This window comes from Lampetra planeri, chromosome 15 (assembly GCF_965212315.1).
Source record: "Lampetra planeri chromosome 15, kcLamPlan1.2.h2, whole genome shotgun sequence".
NCBI classification, from domain to species: Eukaryota; Metazoa; Chordata; class Hyperoartia; order Petromyzontiformes; family Petromyzontidae; genus Lampetra; species Lampetra planeri.
Window position 1 is genome coordinate 4,216,253 of NC_136121.1, and position 24,776 is coordinate 4,241,028.

The window sequence follows — 24,776 nt, forward strand, 5'->3', positions numbered from 1 at the left end:
CGCAGACGATGGAGACGACCCGTTCCAAGGCGACAACGATGATGGCGAGGATTCCCCACGCCAACAGCTGGTCGCACGACCAGACCACGCCCCTATTTTCGAATTCTCGCTCACCGCACCTGGCTCTGTCAATCTCCATCCCTTATTACACTTTGCCTGGATCACGTGGTTCCCCTCACGTGACCCTGTCAACGCTTGCCCCATCAATCATCATTAGCATGTCCCTTAGTAACCATGGTCCCGGGGAACCATACTGTCCCTCTATTCCTTCGTACTGTCTTTACAAATGTTTTAATGCAGTTTCAACTGACTGTTCAATGTATTATCAAGACGCCGTGTCAAGTTAATGTGAATGCATTTGGCATACCAAAGTAAGGCTTAATTTGAGCCATTTATGCCGGTGAACGGTCAACTCGTTTTTGTGTTGAAATGAAAAAAAGATTTAGCAATAACAAAGTGTCCTGCATCTGATAAAAAAAAACATTCTCAATAAAAAAAATGTCCGATTAAGACGTGTGCCATTAACACATGCATAGTACATTTAATTGTTTCTAAACTCTCACAGTGTGTGGTGTGTGGTGTTCGTAGACCCAGTGCTCTAAGAGACGAGGGCACGATGGGCACGATGTGATGTTCACGTGGCTTTGTGCATTATCTTGTTTGTGCCTGCAGGAAAAGCCTCTGTCCAAGTCATTACAGAGAGGAGAAGACCCACATTTTGATCAGGTAAGTTCAGTAGAACTAGCACACACACACATACATTTCGATTGTTTTGGAGTTAGAATTGTATTGGTGTCAGCCTGCATGTGTGTGCGTTTTGTCCTGCACCTTGTGACCTCTGGTTGAAAGGTATTTTAGAAATGTAAATTATTATTATTTTAGATTTGAAGCTTTCGTGACTGCAAGGAATCATCTTCTTAGGTTCTTTCGGTAAAGTCACAAGTACATGTGCCTTATGCAAATGTATGACATGTAGAAGTACATGTTTCATGGAGGTGTGTGCGTGCACATTTGCAGGCCTGTCTTACACATCATCATCACAATCATCTCTACACTTATATGCTGTTTATAGCGCCTTTAAATTAAGATCGTGGTTCAATTTGTGACTCATATCATCCACAGTGTGTGTAGTTCACAAATTACTCACATTATTTAATAGAAAGCCAGATATATAACAGCTAGGACACCCCACAAAATAAATTGAGCGTAAAATAATAAGAACATTAATGTAGTAAGAACATTTCGCATCACACATTTCGTGGTATAACAAAAAAAATGGCAGTTAAAATAAACAATAGTATATTTCAAGGAAAGTTACTTGAAAAAAGGAAAGTTTACATAAAGTGTGGCCGATTGAGTACAATCCAGCAGACATCTTATAAACACATTTTTGTAGTTTCCACAGCCATGATTAAAATCCATATTTCAACTTTATTCGGATGTGAGTGCATCACCGGCCGTTTCTTACAAACAAGCATTTGTAGTGTGCTGTGAATAGCAGTGTGCAGGCATACATCATATACCGTGGACAAGAGCGGCTTGCCTTGCACAGACAAAGTTACGCATACTTGTCCCATGCAGGTGCTCATGTGCGATGCGAGTGAGTGCGGTGTTCCGAGCCTAGGCCAGGTGGACGGCTTCAGGGCAAAGCACCACTTGAGCTTTATGTGTCAAGTGGTGAGCTACATAGCATCACCATGATGCATCCGAGTCTTTGAGTCAATAATCGCGTGACTTGGTGCATATGTGTGTGGTAGTGTCGTGGTTAGGATGGGGAGTGGTAATGCAACGGTTAGCGTGCTGCGTAGCTACGAAGCCGGTGACCCGAGTTCGATTGCCCCTTACGGTCAACACCAGTGACGATTATCTGAACCGGTCCTGGACCACCCCTAGGTCGACTCGGCCTCAAATGAGTACCTGGTGCAGTGTGTAAACATAGCCACTTAAGAAGACAAAAAGGCGGCCGGGCGTGGTGCTGGCCACCCACCCCCTCGTGGTGCCGTGCCAGCTTTCATAGGTGCACGCTAACAGCTTTTGCCCCAACAGCCTGTTAAGCCTATACAGGAGATCTTTGTCTGTGTAGTGGTTAGGGCTCTGCGCGACCAACCCGGCAAGCCGAGATTGGTTCTCGTTTGTGGCTTACATCAGTGGCGAATATCTGAAGTAGTCCTGAACCTCCCCTGGGTCACCTCAGCCTTAAATGAGTACCTGGTGCAGTGTGTAGACATCAACTTTGACGAGACAAGGCAGCTGGACACGGTGCTGGTGACATTATGCCCTCATACACCGTGCCAGCCTTAATTGGTGCTCGCTAAGGGTGCTTCTCACTGCAGTCTGAGGATGCAGGGATCGGTCTTTGTGCGATAAAAATAAGTAAAATGTAACCAGCGCATGTCTGGATTCTAAGTAGACCAGCATTAAACTATCAATATAAAATTACCTTGTGAATCCTATTTTATTGTTCAAATGTCAAAGCAATGTATTCTAATAACTGGCATAAAAATGTTTTGTTTGTCAATTCGAAATTAATTTTGAGTAGGCCAGAATATCCTCTAAGTCATAATGTGCAAATCGTCCAAACGGGTTATGCAGTGGAGCATTGAGCACAGATTGCACAAATGTTGAACCTAATTTAGTTTAACCTTGATTGAAGTGGAATTTGTGCATGTCCTAATGCGAATTGTAATAGATAGCATCTGTCTTCGTGAATTTTACTTACATCTAATCATAAGTTCAATGACAGTGACATGTACGTTATCAATTTGTGTGAATCATGTTAGAGCTGCGAGATGTGGCAGTTGTAATCTTGTTTGCGATATTTGGCCTTACTCCAAGAGACATCAATAATGGCACTGTGCCTTTATTATAGCAGCAATATTCGACTAATCTCAAATAGCCTTTGCCAGAAATTTAATAAAATAAGGCAATCATTTTTCTCAATGTTGTCTCAAGTTTTGTACGGCAATCATCGCCTGACCTTCCTGGGCTACTCATTAAATTTCTAAGCAGAATTCCAGTACTTTATATTCATAGGGCCAAAGTACTTTTGATAACCAGTTGATTGTAAACGTATCGGTTGTTATTCACTTCAGGAATATACTGTAGTACAGTGAAACTCTTATCTGTGGCCATATTTTCCACCGCTATTTATATCCATACCTCCATGTAATTTGGAGAAACTCCTGTAGGCTTAGTGTTGTGTCTTAACCACCTCGCCTGGTATACAGGAGCTTCATGGGTTCGATTCCGACCCTGGCGCCTGCTGTATATTTGGAGTTTGCATGTCTCTCTCCCCGTGGTTGCATGGATTTTTCGGATCTTCCGGATTTTCCCTTCACATTAAGAATCAACACGCATTTAGAGTATTTGAGTGCTATACATTTCCACATAAGCCACTTCGTTGAGCTATCATTTGTAGCCAGGTTGCTTTCGAAATAGAGCTATATAGCTCAGTGGGCCTTACCTGGTCAAATAAAAAATGGTAGTAAATGCAATTTAAAAGAGTCATGGTTACATGTGGGTGAGAGGAGCCACTCAGCAGTAGTGCCAAATTAATTCTGTTATCCACAGTTACCCATGGATAAGAGGCCCTTGGAAGTGGTGGACAGCTAATCCTATTGTTCATCTTAATGCATGAGAAACCACGCAAAAGTCTGGAATTATTTTCGCAGATTGGCACCGGATAATTGTATCCACCAATGGAGTCCCCCGGGCCCCCACACACCAATGTTGATCAGGATAATTTATCTGTAAAAGTCAGGCGATGTAGGGTGTGTGCGATCGTTTGTTACGGATGCACAAGTTAAACGGAAACAAATGTTGCAGTTACACAACTATGAAAGCATAATGAGCAACATGAAGTGCACAGTTTGTTAGTGGAGCGTGACACCCACCCTGCCCGTGTAGCCGGAGGTGAAGTTAACTCACTGATTAGGTGTTGAGAGAGAAGTCTTAATGGAGCAGCTGTTCAACGGGGTTTGGCAGGAACAAGGGTCAGGGCAGGTGTTTGTCAGCATCAATAGAGGATAGAATATTTCACTTAATTTTTTTGTGTTGGGATGGCTCTTGTTGGCTGCCTACAAGGAGGGGGCAAGTGCCTTTACACAAGGACACTTCCCACTACTTAAAGGCGCTCGCCAAGCACAAAAAAAGATCATCGCAAGGCCATTCTTCGCCGCCTCTCGTTGCCACGCAAAAAGGGGGCTTTTGGGAGTATCGTGTGGCCCTGGAGCTCTTAAAAGAGAAGAATGCGGCTTTCTTATCAGCTCTTGCGCATTGATGGCGAATTTGGTAATGGTTCGCAATCCCCCAAATTCACCTTCTACCTTTCTGCACTTTGGGTTCTATCTCTGAATTAAAAAAACACAAATACCGCACAGCAGTGCCATAGAGAAATGGTAATGTCATTGTAATGAAAACCCTTTTGGCCATAAGTGATGGCTATCTTTGCTGCGCGTCCATCACAAGCCTCCTTTTTACCAGGCGAGAAGAGAGACATGCCCTCATGAGTCCGGTCTGGGAGACCTTGGGTTCGGTAACCTTGGGTGGTGCGCTAACCACTTTGGTGTTGCATTACAGACATGGGAAGAAGCTCGAATAGCATTGCTTCCTGAAGCGCCATGCTGTCATATCTTGAGCGTGTTCTTCAGAGAGGGCCTTGATAGCTCAATCGCCCCGCTCGGGAGTGTGTTATAGGTGCTCGTGACTGGCTCGGGGACACATTTCTGCTGTCCGAGTTAGAGGCTCGGCAGTTTGAAACTCAATCCGGTTGCATGGCTCTGACCGAGTGAAAATCATAACACTTGGCTGGAACGTTACACAGAGGCACCCGCTACAGTGATACCTCGGTTCACGAACGCTTCTGTTCACGAACAACTCGGTTCACGAACAGAAAAGTTCACAAAAATATGCTCCGGTTCACGAACTCCGCTTCGGTTCACAAACAGGAGCCGCGGCCATTTTAATGCTATTTCCAGGCTGTCACATGGTCGTGACTTCCTGTAGGAAGATCGTGGAGAGAAGAAGAGACACAGAAATAAGTACTGTGAGTACTGTGAAGACACTTTCAGTGACGTTTTGCTTTTTGGTGTGCTTTTTAGCACATACAGTACTGTACTGCACTTCTGTACTGTACTGTACAATACTGTACTTACTGTATTGTACAGTTCACCCGTTTGAGTGCTTACTGATGTCATCTCAAGCAAGGTTAGTGTTCTCTCTTTATACATTACTATACTGTACAGTACTAATGTGTATTGTAATTTTGTTTCATATTTTTGTGCTTCAAAAACCAAAAAAAAAGGTCAGAACGGATTAACCGGATATACATTGAACCCTATGGGCCTCGGTTCACGACCAATTCGGTTCACGACCAGAGTCATTTCACGAATTAAGTTCGTGAACCGAGGTATCACTGTACTTGATTGATTTAAGGCATCCCCTAACACTGAACATTGGTAAGATCGCTATGCCACGGTGACTTTTTAAATCCAAGTTTTTAAAAATGTACATCAACAAAGTCAAGTAACTCAAATTGCCTCCCCGTCCGCGTGAGTGTGAGGCCATGATTATCTGTGTTGGTGGCAACTGAGCATCTGTGGAATTTCCAAATTGCCTATTGCGGTAACCACTCTCCACATGAAGACCATTGATGATTTCCCACTAAGCAGTACTCATTTCATAACCCAATAATGGGGATGAGCTCAGTACAATGGTAGATTTGTCAAATTAATTTCTATGGAGCCATTGATGACCAAGTTAAAACCATAATTTCACTAATCTTGGTTCGAAATGTAATCGTGAGTTTTGAATATAGGATTCGAATCCAGGACCTTATAATTGGATGCTCGCGGCTCCAATACAGTCATTAGGTCCCTGAGCATCACGACTTAATTATATCGGTTAAGTTAGCTGTCAATCTATTTTCATTCATTTTGGAGGAGGTTTCCAGATGAGGCGTAGAGCCATAAATCCCCCACACAACAAACCTGGCATCTGAAATCAATAAAGGCTAAATGAGGCATTAGCTGTTCTCACTTTAGGGTTTAACTTGAAACCACGTGCCCAATAAATGCTGAGCATGGCCAAGTTGCAATAAGTTTCGTGTCTGTGGCCTAATTCATCCCTTATTATGTACAGTACGTTTCTTAAGTAACATTTTATCTTTGAGTTGAATTGCATGGTATTGCCCAAGAAGGTGCTTTCCAATTAGTTTCCTAATATATTGCTTTTTTTTTGCCACGTGGCGCTGCTTTCACAGTCAGAAGGTTATACGTTAAAATCGTGATTGCCAATTGACCTTTTTGTGGGAATTGAAGTGGTCTTGAGCAACAGCTGGTCCCAGCTATTGCAATGTAAATTTCTCATCGGTGTGGCTTAGGGCTAACAATGAAGATGAACATTGCTCTTGTTTCTTTTACAGGCGGAAATGTTTTTTTACTTTTTGTTCTTGCTGTTTGTGTATATTGGAAAAGACAATACCCCCCCCCCCTTCTGGTGGAGTGGTGGTGCAGTGGTTAGCATCGCTGCACTATTGATCAGCTAACTTGGGTTCAACTACATGCGATGGTTAGCTTTAGTGGCGAGTGATATCTGAACTGGTCCTCAGGCTAGCTCTTTTCCCAAACCCAAACTGACCAGCATGGTGAAGTACGGTCAAACTAAACTACCCCCACGAAAGACATGGCATGAGGAGGACTTCATTGAGCAGTGGATTGACAAAGGTCTGTAAAACGACCTCTAATTCTGCACTATATATAACCTAATATCAACAATTAAGAAACATCGTTCTGCATATTTCTTCCACCACCACTGTCATGGCCGTGTGATTATCTGACATTTGATGATGCGCAGAGCTGAGTGCCGTCGCCCTTCATACAATTGAGAGGGCATCTCTAATTTCACCATTGTTCAATGGGCTCACTGATGACTTGCTTTGTTCATTACATGTCGCGGCAGTCTGTCTTCCTGTCTCGGCCCCCTCTTGATAAGTGCGCAATTGCCTCGTTGGCAGTGGTAAGCTTTTTTGCAGAGGAGAGTCATTCCTTAGCTCAGAAAGCACTGCCACCAGTACAGTTGAACCGTAATTAAATCAATACATTTGTTCTGAGCCAGCAAGCCAAACTTGGAATCAAGATAAAATGCCTTTTGAGCAGTGAAGAGTAAAGAGGTTGGACAGCACGCGGTTGTCAGTAGGACACATACACATTGAGAATGTGTGTGTGTGTTGTCAGGAGGAGACATACGCATTGAGATTGTGTGTGTGTGTGTCTGTTGTGAGTGGAACATACGCATTGGGATTGTGTATGTGTGAGAGAGACAGAAAAAAGTAGTAGAGCAGTGTGAGGGAGTGGTACCGCAGTGATGAGCACACTAGGCTCTGATTGCGGTGACTTTGGCTTGATTTCCAGCCATGAATATCATCAGTGGCAAGTGGCATCTGAAACGCTCCGAGTCACTCTGAGGTTTGCTCAGACTGAAACAGGGAGGCAATTTTTCTGGCAAAATCACCTCTTTGTATGCATTGTTGGTCATATTCACTCTGCAATACTAAGATACTGGTCCCAATTAACATTGATAGTGGGTGGTACCTGAACCAGTTATGAGCTTTCAGCTAGGTCGGCTTAGCCTCAAATGAGTACCTAGTGCAGTGTATATAGACGTATGTAACTGGAGAGGCAAAGGCGGCCGGGCATCATGCAGCCTCACCATTCCCTCGTGCATCATGATGGCTCTTTACGAGCTGCGGTGGCTTTAAGAGCTATTCGCTAACAGCTCTTTCCCCTATCAGTCTGTATGGTAAAATGGGGGGAGTGGGGGGAGGGTCTTTGGCCTTGTATTTCAGGAATATTTGAGCTTAAGCGGTTGGGTATTGTAATGGTCAGTGCACTTACCACGATTTGAACTCGCGATCTTCATAATTTGCATGATAATTACGCAACAAAATACTTGACCAAGTCACACAGTGAAAACATAATGGGGAGATTCACGTGCCAGTGCCATCGCTAACACTTTGAAATTGCTCGCGTTATATATACAGGGTGGTGGCCCACATAGGGTTATTTTTTTTTTTACCAATCTCATCGGGTTTATATAAATTATTTTATCAAATGTTCATACTGACTTCCATGAACATACATTTTCTTGGGATGAAAAGATTATAGGTGTCATCTTAGAACATTCGTACATTTTTATCTCGATTCACTCTAGGTTCTTGGTCGAGTTATGTAAACAACGAATTTGAGGTGACCCCCCCAGAAGAAGAATTAAAATAAATATTAATAATGATAATAAATAAAATATCACCTTGGAGAATAAACAATAAAAAATGTTAGTGCCAGTGTTAAAATAAATGTAATAACCCAATGTGTCCTGATCTTTCGGCCACCTTGTTTATATTAAACCTAAACGGCCAGGCGGTATTGTAGCATATCAGAGCAGCTGAATAATTATATATCAGAAGGCTGCAAGTTCAAATTCATGTTGGGGGGGTTGACTTGGCCCTTGATCCCTTAAAGCATCAATAAAATCAGGACCATTTTGTTGAAAGTGGTACCCACTTCCCACAAGGGCAGACTGACACCTACCAGAGCAAAGTAGAATGTTCATGCATGGCTTAGTTCCATCAGATTCTGTGAGCACTGCCCCATATTTCATTGAGATTGTGGCGGTGACTAAGAGAGGTCCTTCAGTTATGATATGGTTTGGAAATTCTAGTTTGGTATCATCAGCATGCCAAATGTTGCCTTAAGGCAAAGTTTGGCATGAAAATTCCGTGGTTGGAAACTCAGCACATAGATGTATATTTTTTATAACCCTTGAGCTACACCCATTTCAAACCTTTTTAAAACTGTCTTCCTCAGCAGCAGACCATATTTTCCCACCTGATGACGGACGTTTGTGTTGCACCAGAAACGTCGTGATTTATTTTATTTTATACCTATGTGACTTTACCGAAAGAACCAAAGAGTATGGATTCCTGCAGTCACGAAAGCTTCAAATCAAGATGGTATGTTTAGTTATGACAAGCAAAAACGTTGATGGTTTTCATACTCACGACCTGCTTCTGGCAACGTAGATACTTAATCTTCTGAGTAATGTAGTTATTATACATTGTGAGTGATCCCAGACATTCCACACTGTATGCACAAGGGCTCATCTGATGTCAAGTTGCTATCGATCTCAAGGGATTAGGAACAGCTTGACTCTGGGGGGTGTGTGTGTGTGTGCATATGTACTTTGCTTTCAGGATCCATACCCAGGCTTGACATAGAGAAGTATTCATTTAATCTAGGATGACACATTGCAACGCAGGATTATGAGAAATGGTGGCGGCTTAGAGCTGCCTTAATCCAGCAGTAGATTGAGCATGGATCATAATGATGATGAGAGCGGAGATGAGTTGAGTCATCTCTTGACTGGGAATTGAACTGGCAATCTTCCATTTGATAGCCAAATGCTTTGCCCCATCAACATCCAGTCAAAAGTCACAATCTGAACTTGTATTAATACGTGCTTGCCTACAGCACTGGCCTAGTCGATTTTTACGCATTTGAGTTTGAGGCATTGAGAGTGATGTTACGAATGTATTAATGGGGGGGGAGGATAGCAGTACTGAATGGAAAATGCAATCCAGGTTTCTATATAAATTTGAAGCCATTCATTAATGTGAAAGAGAGGTCGGACACGCGAGCGCCGAATCATCACGTTTGATGTGCGTGGCGTCACAGCATAAAAATGTAACTAATGAACATGAACGTCAGCTTCGCCCTTAAGTTTATGAGTGAGCCGGGTTGAACCGGCGTGGTCTGTCCAGTGTGAATGCCTCAGAAGCGCCTGCTGCATAAAATCCCTTTCCAAATTTTAGACGGCCTCTCAGTTCAGCATTTAGCGGTGGTTCATTTTTACGTTCTGATTGGAGTTAATGGCTATATTCGCAAAGCAAGGTCAGGAGATCATCACTGGCAATACTTTTGATGTTGATTATCATCTTGTTCACAATCGCACAACGATCACACCGAGGGGATTCTGTGTGGTGTGTGTAGCAACGTCTCCTGATCTTCCATGGGCAAGACTCCCTTACATTGCTTTTGAAATGAGAATGAGTAACGTTGCAGCAGAGTTATTGCCCCACACTTGAAGGTTGCGAGTTCAAATCCTGCTCAGTGGTAGCATCGGTCTATTAACTTTGCTGGATGGATACAGGGGGCACCATGGCGCAGCAGTGGATTGACCAATGGGGTAAACACCAGTAATGCATTGGCATGTTTGTTTACGTGATAAACCTTACTAATTGGCTGTGTCAGGTGGTGGCGGCGGGTTTAACGACACATATTTACGTGATCTAACCCAAAAACCTCTTATGGTTTAACGACACATATTTACGTGATCTAACCCAAAAACCTCTTATTGATAATATTGGTCGCGAAAGTTTCCGTGCTAAACCACCAGCCTATTAATTGGCATTTGCATAGATTGGTCTCTGCCATAGGAAAGTGGAATTTACGCAATTGGCTCAGGGACTTCTTACGGAGTTGATCACCCGCCCCTTGCTCGCAAACGTAAACACTTTGCACATTATTGAATAAAGGCTGTGTAAGACTTTTAACTAATTATCTTTAATGTAGCACGTTCTAAATTCCCGCTGGAGAATGTTAACAACATTTAACACATTGTGATTTTGGTAAATGTTTGGTGTAACTACACTTATTGAAAGTTACATTTGCACTCGAGTAAACATAATGTGCCCCTTGTCGCACACCATACTGGAGGAATCCGATGTGCGATTAAGCTCGTGTTCACAGATGTCCAGCCGGGGTGGGTCAGAACGTTACAACAACAAACAATACAACAACAAACAATACAACAACACGATATGAGTGCAAAATATAGGAAAGGTAGGCAAGTCACAAAAAATTCTAAATAAAATTGAACTATTTTTTTTCATTTGATCAGATAAAGCCCACTGAGCTATTAGCTAATTTTTCAGAAGTGATCTGGCAACAAATGGTAGTTCAACGAAGTGGCTTAACATGTGAACATTTATCAAAGCCAAATAGCCGAAATAATTTAAATGCATGTTTAGATTATTTGTGTTTCACAGCAAGAAGGCTCAGGCCCCTTTCTGCATGGCGTTTGTATTTCCTCCCCCTGTTGTTCTGCACCGGTTCCTTCTGGGTGCTCCGGTTTCTTCCCATTGCAAAACAATACTTACATTGTTACCAGTTTTCGGCTAAAATATCCCATTGCTAAAATAAATTACCTTCAAATCACTCTATTGGCATTGCACAAAGCGACATCGCACCCGACTTGATAAACTTGACAGGACCCTCCTGAGAGAGAGTCTTGAGACTCGGTGAGATATTCCTTGGTAACAAGCGTCATAATAATAAAACAAAATACGTATGAAAGGCAGTTCGTCATGTGCCGGCTGTGGCGTGGAATTTGTGGGAGTCTTAAAAGTTAAACCAAAGTTAAACCATCAGTAAGGTAAACATATGAAGAGGCATTCATAAATACGCAATGGAAATCTAGAGCAGATCAACTGCAGATTACACTCGTTCAGATGAGAAGAAACACTTTACACCCAGTTATGCCCCATTGCTGTTGACTCGCGTTCCATTATTGTCATTTAAGAAGATTTACCATTTCTGGTCACTGCAAAGCACTTATTTTTTTCGATCTCTTCCTGAAGCCGGTGGTTTTTTTTGTTCCGTGGCACTGCACCCTATTCGAATTTCAAAACCTGTACCTGCTCATAAACAAGAACCTACGTTCCATCCTATGATGCAACACCGCACAGAGTAATCAATGCAGTTCAATTTTAGAAACTGAGAGGCGCAGCGAAATGCAACACAGTGTCAATACAACACGCTGACAGCTTTGGTTAATTTCACGAGACAAAATAAAAAAGCTTTTTTTTGCTTGCGATTTTAGAAATTTCGAGGCCGAGACATATGTAATAACAGCTATAGTGGGTTCACGTGGGGGATTGGCTTGCCGGTCCTGCTTGTAGCCAATAAGGGTCGAGATAGGGAGCGTGGGGCCGGCGTGATCACGGCATGTCATCAGGGGTGATTGGCCCAGCCATTGGGGCCCCAGCTAATGGGGATCCGGATAAGAGGCGTGGTCCCGGGAGTGACAGGGAACCATCGAGAACGGTCGAGATTGCCCATGGAGGATTGGCTGGGGGGACCACGTGACGACGGGATTAAGAGGGAGGAGAGAGGGATGATCGAGAGGAGACGGGGAACTGAACGGGGTGAGAGCCACGCGCGAACGGGGCTCCGGGTGCCACGTGCGCGGTGGGAGTTGTGGGAGTCTGCCGCTCTCCGTTGTCTGCCAGCAACGGAGCGTGTGGGAACAAGTGTACCGTGAAGTGAAAATAAAGAAGACCGATTCCGAATCCGTCTCCGGAGAATTATTACACATGCACAGAAATACATTGGTTCACGATGACCAAAGATATTAGTGAGACATGCGTGTATCATAACCAAATAGCTTTTTAGCACTTGTATATGACGTTTTGCGACATTTGAACATGAACTTTAAAAAGTGATAGTTAAGTCAAAATTTGTCTGCTTCAATAAGCAGAGGTCCACCTCTGTGGGTAGTCCTGAGCCAATGGTAGAGATCTGCCACACTTCCACGGTGGAGGTCACTCTCTGCATGGGGTGACCGCCGCTGACTTCCCACAAAGTGACAGTCATTTGAATGACCTTGAAGGGATGAGTCAAACTTGGAGTAAAACTTTTAATCTTTCCATTGTGCGTGGAACACTCTGCCACGGCCTCAGAAAGTAGGATACTGACTGCTCTAAAGCAGACATTTGTTTCCGGTGACATGAATTTCAATGATCGCAGTCAGAGAGCCAGAGACACACACACGGTGCTATCAGGACTCACAAAGCCAATGCCAGGTTTGAGATGGATGATAAAAGATAAAGTTCACACACAAAGTCCCAGGTTTAGCCTCAAGGACAGCAAGACTGATGTGTTAATTATGCCCACAATGTAGTACGATGCTTATGGGAGATTTCATTTTGTAGGGTTATTCATCTGCCAGATTGCTAGACCTTTACGTAAGAGTGACATCACATTTTAATTATAAATAAGAAAGACTGTGGCTTATTGAAAACACTGGCTCAAAGTGCAGGGCATAATTGAGCTTCTAGATCACTCATTATTTTGACGCTCAGACATGCAGTCATTCCTCATTTAGTGTCTATCAAATTAAACCAAAAAACAAACTGCCCATCTTGCCAAGATGATGACTGTGGAAGGGCAAATAACAAAACATAAATACTATTTTGATTTGAAGCTTTCGTGACTGCAGGAATCCATACTCTTTGGTTCTTTCAGTAAAGTCATGTAGGTAGAAAAATAATAGATCACGACGTTTTGTTTGCAACACAAGCAATCGTCATTAGGTGGGACAACCACAGCAAGAAAAAAACTGCTGAAGTAGGTGAGCGATCTGCCGTGGCACGAGGTTATATAGGCCTCTGCAGTAGGGCGGGAGAGAGGAGGTGGGGGGAGAGAGGGGACGGGGCAGAAAGTAGACCCTGCGGCAGCACTTGGAGAGATCTGAGAGATCGGCTGCAGGGGGGGAGAGACAAGGGGGGAGAGGAGGCGGGGCAGAAAGTGGACCCCGCAGCAGCACCCGGGTTATTGGAGTAGAGATCAGAGAGAGATGCACAGAGAGAGAGAGAAAGACATAGAGTCAGAAATAACAGCTGACATAGGCAAGGTAGGATGGAAACCACACAGTCAGTTAAGACTTTACTTGGTTAATAACGTCCTTCCAATGATTGCTCAGTTTGTACCCATCTTCTCGGTTGAAGTTGTGTTTGTGTTTATATATCTGGATGGCTTCATGAACAAATCTCTGATAATAGCCGGTGGGTTTGCAGAGTACCTTCGTCTTGGAAAAGTCGATTTCATGTGAGCCCACTGCGTTAAAACAATGATCAGCAACGGCAGAGGTATTGGTCCTACCGTGTTTCAGATCTGCCTTGTGTTCGCGAACGCGGTCCGAGACATGTCGTTTCGTTTCCCCAATCTAACTGCTGCCGCAGCCACAACTCAGTCGGAAAAAAAAATGATCCAGCAGTCGAACTGCTGAACCAGCGAGAGAGCTGTTGCAAAAAGGTTATATATGTGGTGATGGGAAAGCAAGCGGGGTCTGAGCTGGAAAGGAATTTCATCCCCGGACGCAAGCACGTCAGTTGTGTTAATGGGGGAGATTAGGGAGAGAGAGTAGCATGAAATGAGCTTCCGTCGCCACATAAGAGTATCATCCCCGCAAATGCACACAACTGCAGTGTTAATGGGAGATTATCACTATGTTGATAGGAGAGATTAGGCAGGGAGATTAGGGGGATTAGTAAGTTAATGTCACGTCTAGGAGGACGTCCGCTTGTGTTGCGATCGAAACGTTGTGATATATTATATATAATTTTTTGTTTTATTTTATTTTCTACCTACGTGACTTTACCGAAAGAACCAAAGAGTATGTAATTAACGTGACCAATACAGATTTTCGAATGTCCGTACAACATCATTGACAAGTGAATAAGGTGAAAATATTTTTGTTCAGGCAGTCAGTCTATCATTTATCAGTGGTCACCATTCAGCAACATCTGAAGTCACATTTCAACACTTGAGTGATGCTGTAGGTGGTGCATTGGTTCGCATACCGGGCTTGCGATCCTTAGGTCACCGGTTCGATTCAATCTCCCGTCCCAGCAGTTGAAACAATGGGGCGACTTTCTTGAGTACCGCCACCTCTGTTCTTCGGCAGTATGAATGGGTGTACCGTAGTCCATCAATCGGCAGGTCGCATGAGGTGGGGTAAAGTGTGGGTATGTCCACCTCTTCCAAGACGTCTAGCCAACGTGGAAGAGGAGGCAAAATACCCTCATGTGGGGTTCCCTGTAGCTCCGTCTAGTGGAGGCTCTTCTGCCAGCAGTGGCTTCAATCGATAAATCAATCTTTATTTTGCATGCCAATATCGTCCTCAATAAAGTTGACGTCAGTAGGCTTAGGCACCTTATCTTTTACCTGGGAACACCTCTTATATTTGTTTTCACGTACAAATGTAGCGACGCTTGAAAATTGGCAGTTTTCTTATTTTATCTCGCTCTGTTAAATGTACAATACATATGCATCCTATTATTTTGCTTGCTAGCGCGTTACAGTAGGTAGTGTTCAGTGATGTTTGGTTCCAAATTGCAAAACTAAATAACAGGATATGTTCAACAATGAATGTGGTGTTTCAACACTCGCTTGAAAAACATGTCCTGTTGAATAAACCTTGAGACCTTTGGATGCGCTAAAACAAAACATAGCTTGGTGCACCCACAGGAATTTTTGGTGCGTGCTACCGTCTGAAGAGTCAGTGTCATGTCAAAATAGGGCTTCGATGCCAGATAAACATGACAGGTATTGCTCTGAAATGAGTCCTCCTGGTGTTCCACCCCAGTGAGTGAGGTTGTGTCTCAGCAAAGCTTTGTTGAGAATAACAAAAACATATTTTTTATAAGGCGCAGCAGACCCCCACAAAAGAGCCTCAGAGTGCTGGATGGTAAAAACAAACAAAAACATCTCAAATGTATCTAACATATCATGGCAAATAAGTAGGTTTTATTTTCTTTATAATTGGGAGAATCTCGCCGGTTATGTGCAGTTCTTCAAGCAGAGCGTTCCAAATTTTGAGGGCCAAGGACCGACATCCTGAGCTCCGAAACTTTTTCCCCGATATCTTAACAGTACTGGAAAATACTGATGGCAGATAGTGAAGAATATTTGACCGAGTGTTAACCAAGGAACAGAATACTTCTGAGAGGACATCCACCCAGGAGGTGGAGCGATGAAATCCGCTTTGTGTGCAGCCACATGGTGGATTATTTTTTCTCAGGATTGTGAGAGATGGTGGCGGATTGGGCAGGCCTTCATCCGGCAAGTGGATTAACCCAGGCTGAGTGCTAATTTCATACGAAGAGTTTGAATGTGCAGTAAAGGAAAGGGACATTTTTTTTGTGAAATCAGTCTTTGTGTCTCTACACATTTTTCATCGCTTGAGTATGTATGTTTTCTCTCCCCCTATTCTGCATCGGTTTCTTCCGAGTACTTCGGTTTCCTTACATAGCAAAAAAACAATGGAACTGGTCTTGACAGAACATCTGAATCCTGAACAATTACCTGCAACTTTCGGGTTAAACAAAGCAACAGCAACATCGCAGCCATACTGCGAAAAACTTGTCAGAAACCTCCTGAAATAGACTTTGTAGGCTCGGTGAGGCTTTTCTGGGCCCTTGGTGCTGGCCAAGACCAAATAAAGTAAAACAAAACTCGCGTATAATGTGGTATTTGTCTGTGCAATCATTGGTGACCCGGGCTGAGAGCCGTGAACTCACTTTCCATCAGAGCCTCGTTTTCATCACGGGCGGCTGTCCCGCACTCACACCAGGATCTCAGCAGCGCTGGTTCAATGCTAACGCAGACATTAGCCTACTGAGCAAACCTGCCACACAGTATTTCCACTCTCTGTTTACTTGACCACATTCCACAAAGCACAGCGGTGGAAATATTGCCGTCCGCAAACGAGGCGGCAACGTATGCAAATCCGGCCGCCTACGTGGCACTCCGCGGCCAGAGCGGTTGTCTCACAAGTTGATGATTGCGGGTTCACGTCCCAAACCGGGGGGGGGGATAACGTTCTTCCATCATCACTCGGGGCACGGGGTGGGAAACCTGTGGCTCCGGAGCCGCATGCGGCTCTTTAAGGATTCCTTCAAGACATTATTCGCATGCATTACGGCTCTTGATATATTGAGGGTTGTTTTTTTTTTACCGAATTCTAATAAAAATTGCTGCTCTTGTTATTTTGTTTCAGGCCCCTGCTTTGGGGGTCAGTATAAGGCTTACGTGGGAAGTTAACAATGATCACTGTATGGAGAGTGGTAGTGAGATGTGAACTACCTCGCTTGGAGTTCCTGGGTTCGATCTTGACCCTGATCCCAGTATATTTGGAGTTTGCATGGCTCTCTCCCCATGGGGCCACGTGAATTTTTCTCCGGGTTCTCCGTTTTTTCCCTCCACATTTAGAAACGGGCCTTTAGAGTATTTGGCTGTGATCATTTTCCACGTAATAAGCCACTTCGTTGTGCTATCACTTGTGGCCAGGTCACTTCTCAAAATAGCTATATAGCTTCGTGTGGCCTTACCTTGTAAAAAAAAATCATATGAAAAATAGACAGGCCCTGTCGTGGGCATGTGAAATTTCATCAACAGAGATTAGCCGTACCCCATATTGATATGAGCAGGAAAACACTGTCATTTTACTTCATGTAAATATGTGAATATAACCGGATATAGTTTATACTGTTTAATACGTAGGTTTTCGCGACCAACACACCGGTGTGCTGTACTAGTAACGAATTGGCATGTTCTGTTTACGTGACAAACCTTACTAGTTGGCTGTGTCGGGTGGTAGCGGGTTTAACCACACACATTTACGCGATCTAACCCAAACACCTCTATTATGGATAGATTATGCTGTATAAGCTGATTCAAGCAGAGGCGATTTAGGAAAAAAAAACTTCACAATGGTCATTAAATATACGCGCATTGTGTTAGAAGCGGGAGACCAAGCGAAGTTACCGAGGGAGGGGGAGCATGCGGCAGGCCGTGTGGCCGCATGCTCCATCAAAGAGTATGGATCCCTGCAGTCACGAAAACTTCAAATCTAGAACCGATGGGACCGTTTTGCCAAAAGGTGTTCTCTGGTCAATCGCTGGTGAGACGAGGCCATGAAGAAGTCTATCTCTGGTGTAGGTCAATCGGTTTCAAAGACAATGCATGGTATTATTGGAGCATGTTTTTTTTAAACATGTTTTGCCACAAGTACGTGTGGCTGATGCAGACTTGATGTGTTGCAAAAGGTATCTATTTGGTCTTTGGTTCTTTCTGTAAAGTCACGTAGAAAGAAAATAAATTACATAATGGAATATGACGTTTCGATCGCAACACAAGCAACCGTCATCAGGTAGAAAACAAACCTAGTGAACTATTATGGCTTTATATAGGCACGGGAGGGGAGAGGGAAGTGGGGGGGAAGGAGTGTGGCTGTGTGAGTTTACAAGGGAGAGGGAAGAGGGTTTGTGGTGTTCAGGGATGGGTGGGGCTAGAGAAATTAGCAAGTAAATGGACTTGTTGTACAAGTCGTAATCGGACGATGACAACCGGGTGGGTGAGGGAGTACGACGACAACCGGGTGGGTGAGTGAAAATCATAGCAGTTAAAACTTGATTGCTCAATCTGAATCCAACTTCTCGATTAAAGTTTTGTCTGTGTTTGTATATCTGGATGGCTTCATGAACAAATATCTGAAGGTTGCCCGAGGGTTTGCAGAGCACCTTGGTCTCGGATAAAACAATGTCATGGTCCACCACCGCCGAGGAGTTAGTTCTGCCGTGTTTCAAATCCGCTTTGTGTTCGCGAACCCGGTCTGAGACACGTCGCCTCATTTCACCAATGTAACTGCTGCCGCAGACACAACTCAGCTTAGAGACACCAGGACATTGCATGTCCGGAATCGTATCCTTCAACGGATGGGATCAAATCACGGATTTTGTGTACTGTATTGAACCGAACTTGGATCTTGAGTTTGTTTAAGATTTTGGAAATCGTTTTGGTGACCCCTGCTATGTATGGAAAGGAGATGGTTTTGATTGGGTCCTCAGATGGTTTTCTACCCATGGATTGTGCGGTCAGAATATCCATTCCTCCTGAGAGCCTAGCATACGTGTTCAAGCTCACTGGCTAGGTGGTGCTGGTCGGAGACACAATGGGCCCTATGGTGTAGTGTTTTGATGAGGGAATTCTTCTGGGCTGGATGGTGGTGGGAGTCGGGCTTTAGATAGGAATCCGTGTGGGTGGCTTTCCTATAGACAGTGTCCCAACTCAAATCAAGATTAGAAAGACAATGCAATACAGCATAGAGAGTCGGCCAACACAAGTCAGCACCTCGCCTGGTTGATTACGTTCTTCCAAAGATTGCTAAATTTGAGAGAGAGACAAAACACAGACACGGAGACACACAGACAGACATACAAACAGAGAGAGACAACACAGACACACAGAGAGAGACACAACATAGACAAACAGAGACCCAACGCCTGTGTGCCGAGGCCTTAAATAGAGAGGGGTGCAGAGAGAGAGGTGGGTCTGCTGGAGCAGAGAAATTAGCATGTCAATGATAGAGCTGTGTGGAAATCCACCCAAAGCGGCTGGGGGAGAGAAAGAGCGAATGGACATATGAGAGCCTGGTAAATTTTATAGATAGAAATAGGCAGTTTGAGAAAACAAACTTAGCAATTTTTTGGAAATGTATTGCAATGCAATACAGAAAGTCGGTTAACACACAGTTAACGCATAGCCTGGTTGATTGCGTTCTCCAGAGATTGCTAAATTAGAAGTTAAGTGTGAAATTTGACAAACAGACACACAGAGAGAGAGAAAACAAACTGTAATCCTCCCCGTAGAGGTGGTTCAAACTTGATTTGAAGCATTCGTGACTGTAGGAATGACTCTTTGGTTCTTTTGGTAAAGTTTCTACGTGACTTTAAATTTTCTACGTGACTTTACCAAAAGAACCAGAGTAATTCCTGCAGTCACGAAAGCTTCAAATCAAGTTGTTATCTATTTGGTGTTGGAAGATCTTAACACCTGCTGTTTTATTACCTTTTCTTATTGTTTCTTATTGTTTAATCAATAATCCGTTTGCTTCGGTAAGGCAAGTGCTCTCATTCACCGAATTATTTTACAGATAGTAAGTAGCATGATGCAGAAAGCACGTGTTAACCAGCTTGTCACCGTTGTTGTTGTGTCACTGACGGCAGCTCATAAGCTCGCTGAGCGCAGTGGCCGAGTATTGCCTGCCCTCCCTGCTGCGCACGCTCTTCGACTGGTACCGGCGGCAGATCGCGTGCGAGGATGGCGCACACAGCTATCGGCCACGCTCCAGCACAAAATCCAAAGGGTGAGTCCTGAGAACTGAGGAGTATGTGCGGCTCATTTCAGTTTAACACCTCGATTATGGACAGTCCATTCCTTTAGAATAGTTTTGTCTGTTTGTTTAGATTGTTGTCCTTCCCCCGCACCTCCGGTTATCACGTTTGGCTACGTACTGTGCGAAATAAGTTCAACATACATAAGCCAGTGCATCAGTGTATGTGTGTATCAGTACATTGTCTGTGTTTGTGTCAGTGTGTGCTTTTGGGATATGAATTTTACAGGTTCCAAGTTCAAATCCTAGTTGGGGGTTGTCTGTAATCCTTCCAGGTTCAGATAAAGTAAGTGCCCCCAATGTGGAATGGCAACGCTGCTTGTCCCATGGAGACGCTGCTTGTCCCATGGAGACACTGCTGGCCCCAGCCATCAGAATGTGGAGTTTCGGTCACTGAGCCAGGGTCCGCCATTGCAGATGAATGCTTACGGAGCAGGGAGACACTTTGACTTGAGCGCTTCGGTTTTTTTTTAGGTTATAAATCCCCTTTATTGTCTTGGCATACGGTGTCTGACGTTTTCGCTCTCCGTGTGCCGGCAGCTTCTTTTTGCTGCAAGCTCCAACTGAATTCAGTTCCTGAAGGAGGAGGATCCGAATTACATTTTTTAATGGAAATTTTCCTGCGCGTCTCAACTGCGTTCAGTTCCTGAAGGAGGACCCGAATTGCATTTTTGAATTGAAATTTTGAATTGAATACAATTTTTGCTGCGAGCTTTAACTGAATTCAGATCCTGAAGGAGAAGGACCTGAATTGCATTTCTGAATTTAGTTTTTTAATTTAATTGCATTTTTGCTGTGAGCTTCAGCTGAATTCATATCCTGAAGAAGGACACGAGTTTAATTTCACAATATAATTTTTTAATTGAATTGAATTTTTGCTGCGAGCTCAAACTGAATTCAGTTTCTGAATGAGGAGGACCCGAATTATTACCCAGAAACACGTCTGGAGAGAGCTTATACAGTGCACCCACGAAAACCTACGTTTGTGGTCCACTTTGACTTTACTTAAAAAATCGAGCTGTTTTAACCTGTGTAGTGGGTCCAATCAGGCACACACTAGAGGCAACACGGTTTATTAACTAACATCACATAACCCTTAACGGAATAACATTAGGTGGTAACCCACCGTTCCTACACTTAGCTATATACACTTGGAGTAGATGGCTATTTACATTCTGGATGGGCAACTACAAACCGGACCGGGTCAGCCAACGCGATCCTGGTTCACGTGCGCGGCACCCAGCGACCCGAAGACCTGCCGCCGACGATGGTTTCTTCCAGCAGCATCGACCCCAATCCCCCCCCGGGGCTCGGCTTTTATCCTTACGGCGTGGCCAGGCCCCGCCTTTGGCCACGCCTCTTTTCCCGATCCTTCGTGAGGGTTCAGGGCCAACCTCACGTGTTCCTCAACCCTGACACCCCCTGTCCACACCACCTCTCGTCACGTGCCCCTTCCTGTTTACCCAGCCTCCCCTGGTATGCCCATCCGGTGTCCAGGGAGAGGCTCCGCCCCTACAGTACCAGACAACGGTACTCATACCAACGACACTACATCTGTAACACCCGGTTTCTTATAACCTCGTGCTGGGCAATGTTAACTCGGCTTGGCATCATAGTGCACACCTAGCCTGCCACATTCACCACTTAACAGTGAATGGCGGCTGTTATTGCCACATGCTTGGTGTGCAGCATACCAGGCTACGCGCAGTATGTCAGCTTGGCATGCAAATATGTACCGAGCAATGAACATCCGCAATGGGAAGACGAGGCAGCCAAGGATTGCATTGGTAGATGCGCGAGCAATGTGGTTGAGCCATAAATCCAGTGGAGCGGTCAACTAAACTACATACAAATGTGAGGGGAGATAACTGAATGCCTCCAGCTAACCCCCCACCCCCCCTCCACACGTCAGTTTTAGTTGAGAAGTCTCAGGACAGAAAAATCAATGCTTTACACGGTGAAAGACAAAGTTATCTTCGCAACCCCCCCAACTGCATCATCCAATGCCTCGACTGGACGTAAAATATCAATAGCTCAGGGATGCTCTTATACCGCTCATATATAATTTTTGCGACATTTACTACATGCGGCACACACAGCATAGTCTCCGGAATAATTTAAAAAAAATTAATTTTGCCAATTCCTTCAAGCGTGTTGGTTTTCAAGTGGACAAACTGGTCCCTGCCATGGGAATGTGAATGTTTCAACCCTCTGGCTTAGCTCTCAACAGAGATGAGCACAGATTATCTTCTTTTGAGAATGGACCTGATTTAATTAATGCTCAAATTGGAACAGTTGATGCATCTTATTCTTCGATGTGAAAAGTTGCATTATTGCGTTGTTTGTATAGTACATGTGTATACGATGCAAACAATATTCTACAGTATATTGGTAATATATTTATAATTTCCCTTTACACACAGTAACTCAATCATTCCAATATTTGCAGTCTCATCTGACATTGAATTGTACAAAATTAGAGAAATTATTACATATCTATCATTATGCAGGCCCTCATATTGTTCAGTGCCGTACAGTACTATATACTGCATTCAAGTAGGTATTTCTGTGTACACGCGTACGTGTGAGAATACTCACATTCACCTGCATGCCTGTGTGTATAAACCGTGAGGTTGTGATGCTCTCACCGCATTGTAATCTCAACAAACTGGTATTGATTCATGCACAAGACCATTAGCAACTGATGTCTGAACTTGACGTAAGCCTCTCCTGGGCCACCAACCTTAGTACCGCAGAGAAAGAGGGGGCCAGGCACAGTTCTGGCCACACCACCTTCTCGTGTGATGTTCTGTGTATGTACGTATGCTGAACTTGTTTTGCACCATGCGCAGCCAACCATGCTAATCGGAGATGCGGGTTAAGGACAACAAACTAAACACGAAAAGCAGTTCTATAGAAATGAGTTTTTAATTTAGATTTAAAAGTGCATATTTTGGCCTTAATAGGTGCTCGCTGATGGCACTCCCTCCAACAGTCTGCGTGACTGAATGCGGACAAGCTTCGCCCTGGCTTGTGTTGTGCGGAGGCCAGTATGTGTTTACACGCGAGCCTCCGAGTGCCTCTGTGTCAAGTTAATTATCAAAGGCACGGCTGGTGTGCCACTTGTCTGAGCACGCTAAGCCCCGTGTTGACATCCGAGCGCGCCCTGCAGTGCTTGCTTTGTTACCGTGTTTGCAGGGAAGAGCCTTCACGAGAGCGGGACCCCGTGATGGAGAAACGCGAGCTGGCGATCGACTTCATCTTCTGCCTTGTGTTGATTGAAGTCCTCAAGCAGGTGCAGTCTGCTTTTCCACCCCATTTAGAGTTATGAATGCACCATGTGTTTTCGCATCGAAAATCCTATCTTATTTTTGAACTTATATGATGCTTTAACCAAGGCGCTGAACAAAGAGTCAGCTATTTGTAGAGCAGAAGTGTGTGATGAGATGAGACGAGTCGATGAGAAGGATGGTAGTTGCATGAATATGATTGTGTGTGAAATGAACGATGATGAAAGTGACAATGAGTGTTTAATGATGAGCAAGTGATGATGAATGGGTCGGGAAGTTGGTAAAGGGGATGATGATGATGATGGTGTTAATGATGGGTAAGGGAGGGGGAAGAGGCATTTGGGTAAGGGAGGGAAATTAAGTAGAGAGTTTAAGGAAAGAATGAAAAATAGACTGTGAGTCTGATTGACGTGTAGGGGCAGCTTGTTCCAGTATCAGAATATTGATTTGTACTGAAGGAATCCGATGAACTATGAAGCTCTTTTTCACAGATGTCCAGTAAGGGCATGAGGTCCGAATGTTACAACAACAATCAGAACGTTACAATAACAACAACAAAGGGAGCCAGAAGCGAACAAGAATAGAATCGTGATAGGGCACAGGGAGGATATAAAAATACCACATCACCCCAGTGCTCCAGTCGTTTTGCTGGCTCCCAATTCAATCCCAGATCAAATTTATGATCCCTCTCACCATATTCAATATCCCCCATGGACTTGCTCCTGCCTACCTCTTCCAACTCATCTTACTCTACTCCCTTCCATATACTCTCTGCTCCAGCAACCAACCATTTCTCTAAAGCCCCCAGTCAACTTTCACTCAGTGGGATATTGCTCATTCTCCTCTGCTGACCCCAATAATCTGGAACTCCTTTTCATGAGTCATCCTTTCTAATGACTCCATTGAAATCCAGCCTCAAGATCGTTCTTTCTTTTTCCATCTGTCTGTTTTTCTCTAGAAACTTCAACGTATCAACTATCTCTGTACAGCATCTCGCAATGCGGTTGCATATAAATGCAGCCACATTGCGAGATGCTGTACAGTTCCGTACTGCTGTGTTCTATTCCCCCGTGTTCGTGTATTTTCTGGTTGGCTCCACCTTTTTTTGCATGCACTGAATATGCACGAAGGGAAGGGTGGCTTTGTGACTCAAGGCAGAGCGCTTAATCGCGACCACTGAGACCCCTTGAGGTTCAATCTGGGCAGTCACCTGTGATTAATCCAGGTTCTCAAGAGTAGCGAGTTATGGACTACGCAGCCTGGTCAGCGTCGACTGCACGCAAAATGTTATCTCGTTAATCTTAGGATTGTACTTAATTTGTAAAAGTTGTAGCTCTGAAAAAAATGCCATTTTATCGTCATGTGAATTAACATTTAAGTTTTAAGGTGCGGGAGGGAATATGCACTTTCTATTGTGCG

General features: G+C 44.1%; 1 protein-coding gene across 10 annotated transcripts in view; it reads left to right on the top strand.

Moving 5' to 3' along the window:
- Positions 1-24,776, top strand: part of LOC144722608 (protein furry homolog-like) — a 268,927-nt gene that overhangs the window by 142,732 nt on the left and 101,419 nt on the right. For all 10 annotated transcript variants that reach the window (XR_013586071.1, XM_078600842.1, XM_078600843.1 and 7 more), the window contains 3 exons: positions 673-726; positions 19,901-20,040; positions 23,266-23,362. Coding sequence is in view for 9 of the 10 variants with exons in the window: in XM_078600842.1 (XP_078456968.1) it covers positions 673-726; positions 19,901-20,040; positions 23,266-23,362 (291 nt within the window). In the remaining variant the exon portion in view is untranslated. The remainder of the gene's footprint in view (positions 1-672; positions 727-19,900; positions 20,041-23,265; positions 23,363-24,776) is intronic.